The sequence below is a fragment of the Cebus imitator genome, unplaced genomic scaffold, assembly GCF_001604975.1.
Source record: "Cebus imitator isolate Cc_AM_T3 unplaced genomic scaffold, Cebus_imitator-1.0 Scaffold328, whole genome shotgun sequence".
Lineage (NCBI taxonomy): Eukaryota > Metazoa > Chordata > Mammalia > Primates > Cebidae > Cebus > Cebus imitator.
The window spans coordinates 1,073,381-1,083,199 of NW_016107643.1; the positions used below are offsets into that span (position 1 = coordinate 1,073,381).

Consider the following 9,819-nt stretch of genomic DNA (forward strand, 5'->3'; position numbering starts at 1 on the left):
AAAAAAAAAAAAAAAAAAAAAGAATGTTGTAATTTTACCTGTGGATCCCACCAAATGCAACAAGGAAGAAAAACAGAAAGAAAGAAAAAAAAAACACACAAAGAGAATGTTGCAATTTGTCCACACATTTACAGAGTGTACTTTCTTCAGTGTGGTTTTTCTCTTCAGTAACTATCTCCTGAAAAGAACGCCCACAAGCCTAGTCCCTTTTTCCTTTTCTGTGTACTCAAGGCACATCTGGTGAGGGGGACATGGAGGACCTCCATGCAATGTATCCTTGTATCTCTGTGAAGGTTAGAAACAACACCCAGAGGAGCCCACTGGCACATGAATAACACAAAGAAGGTACCAGAGGGCATGCTCTGCTTTGAGGAACTGGTATCTCTCCTCCCAGCAGCTCTGACCAGAGGCTTCAAGCCAGGAAAAAGTGTTGAACAGGCCAAGGCACATAAAAGGAGCCCAAGGCAGGCCAAAGTGCCCATGGGACCATCACCAGCAGAGGAGCGAAACATGCAGACTGAAGCCTTGGAACAGACGAGAACACACAGAACCCCTCCAAGGCTCCAGGTTGTCCCTGGTCTGAAGACAATGCTGAGGGGCCCCACAGTGGGAAATAGGAAGGAGGCAGCACAGGAACAGCCTCAGGAATATAAGGTGGCCAAGCACAAAGCAAAGGGTAGCAGAGCCAAGTGCCCCCAGGAGGGAGATGGACGAGTCTGGCCGCAGACACAGGATGCTGAATTACCTGTTGAGCAGTCCATGTGTGTCAGGCTCGGCTCACTGGTGGCTTTCATTTTCTTAGCAGTGTGCTCTGAGGTAGTGGGTAGAACCAGAGGGCTTGTGGCAGAAAAATAGGAGGCATTTATACCAAGGTTACTGTCTGGGACACGTTCAGCCTGCTCTATCTTCCTTTTCCGACAGGGCAAAACAATGGAGGAAGGGGTCACTGCCAATGCCGTCTGTGCTCTCCCAAGCAGGTGGCAGCCGGGGATGGAGTGCTGGAGCAGAAAATGGTCAATCCGGGCCTTCAGGGAGGGGTGAGGCAGGGGCTGAGAGTGTGGAGTAAAAGCTACCCCTGTGAAAGGGTCACTGGGCACTCGGCCCCATGTGGCTTCGCTGCGGTTACACTTCTCCAGTGTGCTCTGGTCGATGACCTTGCCTGAGGGCAGCAGCATGGGACAAGGCATAATCTCCAGGGTGATGGGATCCAGGAACTCCTCAGGCACATCCTGAATGTTCTCGGCCAGCTTCTGCAGGCTGGAGGGGGCCTGCTGGCTCTCAGACTGGTCCCCTGGGTCACAGTCACTTTCCATGGGCAAGGCTGGGGCCTGCAGAGCCACGTCCTGAGGGAGGCTCTCCGAGGCGACCAGCAGGATGCTGTCTATCACCTCCTGGGAGCAGGTCTTGGCTGGCTGACCCCATACTTCCAACCGCTTGATACAAGGGACACCACCACCTGTCATATGGGTGATACAGATCCTTAGATGGGCCACGTGGCTAAGGGAAAGAGCCCCTTTATTCCAGAGCTCCTGGGCCACAACAGCAGGGGAGGGGAGTGTGGCTTCCATTGGGCCAAAAGGGGGCCTGGCCTTGAAGCCCCTATGGCTAAACACCACTTGGCTCTGGTTTTTCAGTAAGACTTTGCCTACCAAGGTGAACGTCTCCTTATCTGGGACAGATGGCTCGTCTGGGTCTGGGGTCCGGCACTGGGGCGTACTCCAAGACACTCTGCTAGATGAGGCAGATGTGTACATTTCCAGGCCCGTGATGTTCTGACATCCCCCAGCTGTGAGGTCTATGTTGATCCTACAGATTTCCACGTTAAAGGGAAATGAAACTGTCACACAGACTGGTGGCTTAATGAAATACTCCGTCCTGAAACCATGACTTCTCTTTGTGAGATCTTCAGAGATGAGATTTTCTACTTCATAACCATCAGCTGATATCTAGATTTAATAAAAAACATGAGACACAATGATCCAAATGAAGACAACTTGTCACTTGTAAGAAAACTCTTAAGCCTGAGGTTCCTCATTTTAAAATTTCCTTTATTAAACTGAATTGTCCCAGATTTTTTTGCAGGCACCCAATATCAAATCAAAGGTCAAGGGCAACCATGTCCCCAAGTATTCCCCAACCTTAAAAATATGAGCAAACTGAGCTGGGTATGGTGGCACATACCTGTAGTCCCAGCCACTTGGGAGGCCGAGGCAGGAGGATCCCATTAGCCCAGGAATTAGATAGGCCTGGGCAACACAGCAAGACCCCATATCCCCATCCCCCCAAAAAAAGCAAGCAACAAAATCCTGCCCAATCCAACCAAAACTCTCTTCAAAACAATATCTGGGGAGAGAATGGCAGGGGAGAGAAAGTATTTCTACCTTTGCCATGACTTTGACAAGACTTGAGATTGATCATCAAAGAATAAAGAGTACAATTATTAAAATAAGTATTAAGATTCTTTTTTTTGAGACAGAGTCTCATTCCGTCACCAGGCGCCAGGCTGGAGTGTAGTAGCGTGACCTCAGCTCACTGCAACCTCTGCCTCCCGGGTTCAAGCAATTGTCCTGCCTCACCCTCCCAAGTAGCTGGGACTATAGGCGCGAATCACCACACCCAGCTAATTTTTTTGTATATTTTGACAGAGACGGGGTTTCACCATGTTGGCCAGGATGGTCTTGATCTCTTGACCTCGTGATTCACCCGCCTTGGCCTCCCAAACTGCTGGGATTACAGGCGTGAGCTACCGCGCCCAGCCAAGATTCTTTATTTAAAAAAAAAAAAAAAAAGAGTGCAGTGGAGAACCCTGCACAAAATGCGTCACAGCTCACCTCATCATGGCGCTGTGTATGATTCTAGAGGCAAGCCTGCCCCATGCTTACCTAAATACCATCTGATGGAATCTAAAGTCACGAGGGCAAAAGTGCAGTAAGCCTGAATCAAATCCACACACACAAGGCAGGAAATGATGTAACACATGACAAAGATATCATATATTTATGTGCATATATTTTTTTTGTTTACCTTGTTGCAGTGAATTCTTGGTCTGAACTGTGGAAGGCAAAGATTTATTACCATCTCTGTAGCCGAGAGGAAAGCTTCCACGCATCAGAAGCAGCCTTAAATAAGAAATAAAACTAAGTATTAGAAAATTTTAAATTCAATTCTAAACTTTCAGAAGTTGATTCCTAAGAGAATCAAACAGGATAGCAACAAAAACTTTAACACATACACTGTCAGTCTATACTCAATTTCCTTATATCCTATACATGACCTTGGGGGGAAAAATCAGTCACTAAAAAATTACAGAGAAGATTTCTATGGCAGGCTCAACAGGTTGGCAAAGACTGCCAGTTCTCTGGCCAACAGCTGTCCCAAAGACCCAATGGAGGCAAGGCTCATCAGTTGTGCTGGGGGTCCCCATAGAAAGGGAGTAGCAAAAGTAGCTGAGCTCAGAGAAAGGACAGAGTGCTCAGAATGGAAAGGGTTACAAAAAATAATTATAGTGGTGGTAAGCATCTTTGTCATTTAACACTTATCAATGCAATTATGTTTTCTTATTAAAATGAAAATAATGAGTCAAAAACATCATTATTGAGAAATAGAAAATTTATTACAGGCCAGGTGTGATGGCTCACACCTGTAATCCCAACACTTTGGGAGGCTAAGATGGTAGAATCGCTTGAGCCCAGAAGTTCCAGACCAGCCTGGGAAACATAGTCAGTCTTACTGTACAGACCCCATCTCGACAAGAAAAAGTTGTAGAGGAGTCTTGCTATGTTTGATTTGCACCTGTAGTCACAACTATTTGGGAGACTGAGGTGTGATAATCACTTGAGCTCAGGAGTTCAGGGTTGCAATGAGCTATGATCACACCACTGCATTCCAGCCTGGGTGACAGAGTGAGACCCTGTCTCAAAGGAAAAAAAGAAAAGAAGAAAAAAAGAAAGGAAGGACAGAAGGAAGGAAGGGAGTTGGGGAGGGGCAGAAAGAAAGAAAAGAAAGAGAGAGAAAGAGGAAGGAAGGGAGGGAGGAAAGAGGGAGGGAGGAAAGAGAGAGGGAGGAAAAGAAATAAAATATTAGGGTTGGAAAGCACCTTAAAAGGACATCTAGGCTGGGCACAGTGGCTCACGCCTGTAATCCCAGCACTTTGGGAGGCCAAGGCAGGTGGATCGCCTGAGGTCGGGGGTTCGAGACTAGCCTGGCCAACATGGTAAAACTCCTTCTCTACTAAAGACAAAAAGCAGGTGAATGTGGTGGCGGGTGCCTGTAATCCCAGCTACTTGGGAGGCTGAGGCAGGAGAATCGCTTGAACCCAGGAGGTGAAGGTTGCAGTGAGCTGAGATTACACCACTGCACTCTGGCTAGCCTGGGTGACAGGAACAAAACTTCATCTCACCAAAAAAAAAAAAAAAAAAAAAAGGCATCTTATGCAAGTAGTCATTTTAAAGGCCAATTCCAATGGCTTCTGGAAACTCTGTTGAGAAGCAGGGGAACCACTGGAAAACACCCCTCCCAGTGGCAGATTTCTCCAGTAGATCTCAACTCCTTGGTGAGGCCAGTCAGCCATTTATGCTTTATGCTTTTCCCCCTGACAGTCATGGCCACGAAAAATCACGTTAGACCAACAGGGATAGGGCCACCCTCTGAGCCCCTTTTGTTGTCATAATCAGTAGGGGCCACTGGCAGGGGCCAGGCGTACTGGGCATCCTGCAACGTTTCAGTGGAGAGTTGCTGCACAGTGAAGATCTGTCATGGGACTTGCAAATGTCTATTATCTCAGCCCCTAACTCAGTTTTACATATAAACACAAAGTATTTTTAAACATGGTTTTCATATATGCTAAATTTCCTAGGATGAAAGCTTTCATGTAGGCCATAGGAAGGTCATATTTTGTTTTGTTCAGACCTTTACTAAGAGATGCCCACCATTTCTGAAAATAACATCAATGAGAGCAAAGCTCTCCGCCTTGGTCAGTCTGCATTTGTAGCAGCGTACATTCCACATGCTCCTGCACGATGGTAAAAGCTTCTGAACATGTCTTTATGTCTTCTAGTATGGTCACACCCAAACATTTACACATGAGAACAAATTTTATTATCGTACCTAAAAATTTTTCCTTTACAGTACTGTTAGGGCAGTGTGTGTGTGTGTGTGTGTGTGTGTGTGTGTACCTATACACATTGTTTTTTACAAATAATGTACATAAGTAGGTTTCACTATTTGGCTTTAAGCTCATCATGATAGAAGAAACATGAATCTCATGGAGTGGAGAGCCCCTGGCCTAAAGCCTCCTATTCTTTGTGAGCCTGTGTTGAAACTCCTAGTGCTTTCCACTTTGAGGCACACACACCATTGCTTTGCCAGAGAATCTTAGAATCTGGCCTGGACTAAAGTTTCTACAATTCCTTTTCTCAAAGATTATATTAACAATGTCTCCAGGCTTCTGACACCTTTCTTGTTCTCCACAATAAGTAAAAATGAATGAAGTATCTGATGCATTGCATCTGCAAATATCCTCAGAACCCCTGTAGTTACCACTTTTTGGCCAGGATATCAGAACTCATTTAGAGCAGCATTCTCCCCAGCTTCCCTGCCCACCTAGTGAAGCAGCTTCCTGTTGGTTGTAAAAGTAAAATTAAGCTATTCACTTTAATTGAATATAGAACCATTAAAATAAATATATAGCTAAACCAAGGAAATAAAACATTCCTCCTTTGAAAAGCAAACCTAGGATGCCAAAGGAAAGCACAATACGCTACTGACATAGATGATGACACTAGAAACAGGTATAGGCAGAACTGCACGGGCCCTAGGCAAATGGCTGAGGCTAGGGGACTCCAGGGTTGAGAGGGTTTTCTTTCCACTGCCCCAGGCAGTTCCCTCCTCCGCTCTTGGCCCTGACAGAGAGCCAAGAAAAAACAAAGCCAGGCAGAGTGGCTCTCACACCTATAATCTGAACACTTTGGGAGGCTAAGGTGAGAGGATCACTTGAGGCCAGGAGTTTGACGTCAACCCAGGGAACACAGTAAGATACCATCTTTACAAAATAAAAATAAAAAAATGAATTCGGTGTGGTGACACACACCTCTAGTCCTAGCCACCTGGGAGGTGGAGGCAAGAGGATCACTTGAGGCCAGGAGTGCAAGGTTACATATAGTGAGCTATGACTGCGCTACTGTACTCCAGCCTAGGTGACAGAGTGAGACCCTGTCTCAAAAAATAAAATAGAGTCCTTCTAGACTTAAATGAGGCTATTATGCTCTATGATATAGAAATGTGGAACCTTGACTGTCCTTTCCAACAGGAATTACACCAGACCTGAAATTAAGGAAAATCTGGGTCTGCCCTTAGCTACTTCTTCCCACCTCTGCGTGAAAGTAAGTCAGCCTTCTGTTCAAGTATCTCAGCTCATGAGGCTTCTCCACCTGCCCCAGTCAACTACAAAACCATATGGACCTAATCCTGACTAGAAACAGACTACCTGCTCTCCACAGCACTCATCAAAATATAAGTTGAGTGAACATTTACAGAAGAGTATTCAGTCCAACACCATTACATTCTCCTTAGTGCTGCCCTAAGTGGATTCTCCTGCCTCTTGCCTGGCACTCCTTGTGGCTGCTGCAAATCTTATCCCATATCACTATCTGACAGATATCTTAGCAGTTTTGATCCTTACCAGTTGCAAAAAATAAATGTAACACATTGATAAAAATTCAGTGACCAACTTGTGAAGATTCATAGGACACCAGGGTAGCAGGACACATCAGGTGAGAACCATAATTTTAATCTCTAAAATATACCACTCCACTGAGCTGACCCTCAGACCAGTACACAGGCCTATCCTCGTGTTCATTCCAGGCACAACCATCACCGTCCTCACCAAACCCTGCAAATACTCTTCACCAAGCTGCTCACTGGCATTGTGTGGTCCTTTAGCAAGGAACTTCAATAAGAAACAGCTCTACAAAGTCAGTTACTGTTTTGTTTGGTGGACAAAATGATCACCATCTATTCTATATGGTATCCTTTCTTGGAGATCTGTAGAAAATTTTCAATTTGGTCTCAACACTAGAAGAGTTGTTTTTCCCAAGCAACTTAATATTTTGTGGTATGAACATGGATCATATTCCTTCTTGACTCAGGCTGCTGGAAAGCTCCGAATAAAATCTGTGGCCCAGCCCTGACATTTCTCCCTGCCTGAATTATTTATTGATATATAATAGAGTATAATATGAAAGCTAGCTTAAAATAATTTTGGAACAATGTGGGGTATAAATAGGCTGGGCAAAGGGGCTCACACCTGTGATCCTAGTACTCTGGGAGACCAGGGCAGGAGGATTGCTTGAGGCCAGAAGTTTGAGACCAGTCTGGGCAACAAAGTGAGATGCCATCTCTACAAAAAATTTAAAAAATATTAGCTGGGCATGGTGGCATGTGCCCATAGTCCCAGCTACACAGGAGTATGGCTAGAGCCCAGGAGTTTGAGGCTACTTTTGTGAGACATTTAGGTTGTTTACACCTATTTCTTTTCTTTTGAAAGACAGGGTCTCACTATGTTGTCCAGGATAGAGTCCAGTGGCTATTCACAGGTGCCATCACAGTTCACCGCAGCCTCAAATTCCTGAGCTCAAGCAATCCTCCTACCTGAGTGCCTCAAGTACCCAAGAACCTGGGACTACAGGTATAGGTCACCAAACCCAACTTGTTTGTAACTTTTTACTACTACTACCTTAAGATAAAATCTTGGCCAGGCGTGGTGGCTCACACCTGTAATCCCAGCACTTTGGGAGGTCAAGGCGGGTGGATCACCTGAGGTCAGGAATTCAAGACCAGCCTAGAAATCCCGCCTCTACTAAAAATACAAATTAGCTGGGCATGGTGGCGCGCACCTCTGATCCCAGCTACTTGGGAGGCTGAGGCAGGAGAATCGCTTGAACCCAGGAGGCAGAGGTTGTGGTGAGCTGAGATTGTGCCAATGCACTCCAGCCTGGGCAATAAGATTGAAACCCCGCCTCAAAAAAAAAAAAAAAAAGAATAAAATCTTGAGTAGATTTTTTGTCATTTTTTTTCTTTGGTTTCAGTACAATTTTGACTTTTTAACTTAAGGAGTCCTACATGTTTCTACTTAAGGTTGCTATTTATGAAAGGTTCTTCTTACCCCCTCAATTTTTCTAGCTAGTCACTACTATATAGAAAAGCTTTTCACTTTGGTATCTTTATTGTATTTTCTTATTAACTCTTACTGATTTTAACACACTTTCAGTTTGTTTTCTTGTTTTATTTTTTTTTACAACCCTATTATCTAGATAACAATGAGAATTCCCTCCTCAAAATGATAACTCTTATTTCTCATTTTACTGCATTAACTAGAACTTCTGGAATTACACGTAACAGTAAAAGAGTTGCCATCCTCGTTTATGCCCATTAGAAAATGCATCTTTGAACATAATGTTGATTGTTAGACTGAAATATCATCTTCATGTTAATAAAGCATTCTAATTTTCACAGTTTTGAAAGTCAGGCATATGCTCTGAATTCTGATTTTTTTCTATACGTTGTCTTTTATTATTTATGTTATCTGACAGGCTAATGGGATACATTAACACATTTTTCTAATTTTAAACCACGCTTTTTATTCCCAGGAGAGATTCTATTTGGTTGTGGCAGATTGTTCTTTAAATGTACTGTACTACTGAATTTGTTTTGCTTACATTTAATTTTAGATGGGATATTATTACACATTGGTGGAACATTTGCAAGCCCTGTGCTAGGCACTGGAGTATAGAGATAAAAATGAAATGGCAGTGAAACTATTCTGTATTATACTGTAACGGTAGATACATAACATTATACATTTGTCAAAACCTATAGACTCATACAACACAGGCCGGGCATGGTGGCTCACATCCATAATCCCAGCACTTTGGGAGGCTGAAGTGGGCAAAGCACTTGAAGTCAGGAGTTCAAGGTGAGCCTGGTCAACATGATGAAACCCCATCTCTATTAAAAACCCAAAATTAGCCTGGCGAGATAATGGGCACCTGCAATTCCAGCAGCTGGAGAGGCTGAGGCAGGAGAATTGCTTGAACCTGGGAGGCAGAGGTTGCAGTGAGCCAAGATCAAGCCACTGCACTCCAGCATGGGCAACAGAGTGAGACATTGTCTCAAAAAAAAAACCGCCAAGCATGGTGGCTGACATCTGCAATCCTAGCACTTTGGAGCACTTAGGGAGGCCAAGGCATGAGGATCACTTGAGGTCAGGAGTTCAAGACCAGCTTGGCCAACGTGGTAAAACCCCGTCTCTACTAAAAATACAAAAATTAGCCAGGCATGGTGGCGCATGTCTGTAATGCCACCTACTCGGGAGTCTGAGGCAGGACAGTCACTTGGGCCCAGGAGGCAGGGGCTGCAGTGAGCCGGGATTGTGCCACTACACTCCAGCCTGGGCAACAGAGCGAGATCCTGTCTCAAAACAAAACAAACACAAAGAATTATATAGCACAAAGAATGAACCTTAAACTATAAACTTAATAATTTATCAATATTGGCTCATCAATTTTACACTTGATCTTAGCCAAAAGGCCGAGAAGTGATTGGCTCATCAATTTTAAGAAATGTACCACAGTAATGTAAGATGTTAATAGCATGAATAATGTTCAATTTGTATGTAAATCTAAAAATGTTCTAAATTATAAGGTGTATTCATAATAACAATAACAAAGAAATGGCTGGGCGAGGCTGGGCATGGTTGCCCATGCCTGTAATCACAGCACTTTGGGAGACTGAGGTAGGCAGATCACTTGAGGTCAAGAGTTC

The 9,819-nt window shown here is 44.3% G+C and overlaps 1 protein-coding gene across 5 annotated transcripts in view; it reads right to left on the bottom strand.

The window, feature by feature from the left end:
- UBOX5 (U-box domain containing 5) overlaps positions 1–9,819 on the bottom strand; it is a 47,699-nt gene that overhangs the window by 10,661 nt on the left and 27,219 nt on the right. For 4 of the 5 annotated variants that reach the window (XM_017504785.2, XM_017504784.2, XM_017504780.2 and 1 more), the window contains 2 exons: positions 3,025–3,119; positions 746–1,946 (listed from right to left, as the gene is read on the bottom strand). In XM_017504785.2, coding sequence (XP_017360274.1) covers positions 746–1,946; positions 3,025–3,078 — 1,255 coding nt within the window. In that variant the 5' untranslated portion in view covers positions 3,079–3,119. Of the gene's footprint in view, positions 1–745; positions 1,947–3,024; positions 3,120–5,538; positions 5,639–9,819 lie in introns of those variants that run through there. The other variant, XM_017504783.2, reaches the window with a different exon arrangement.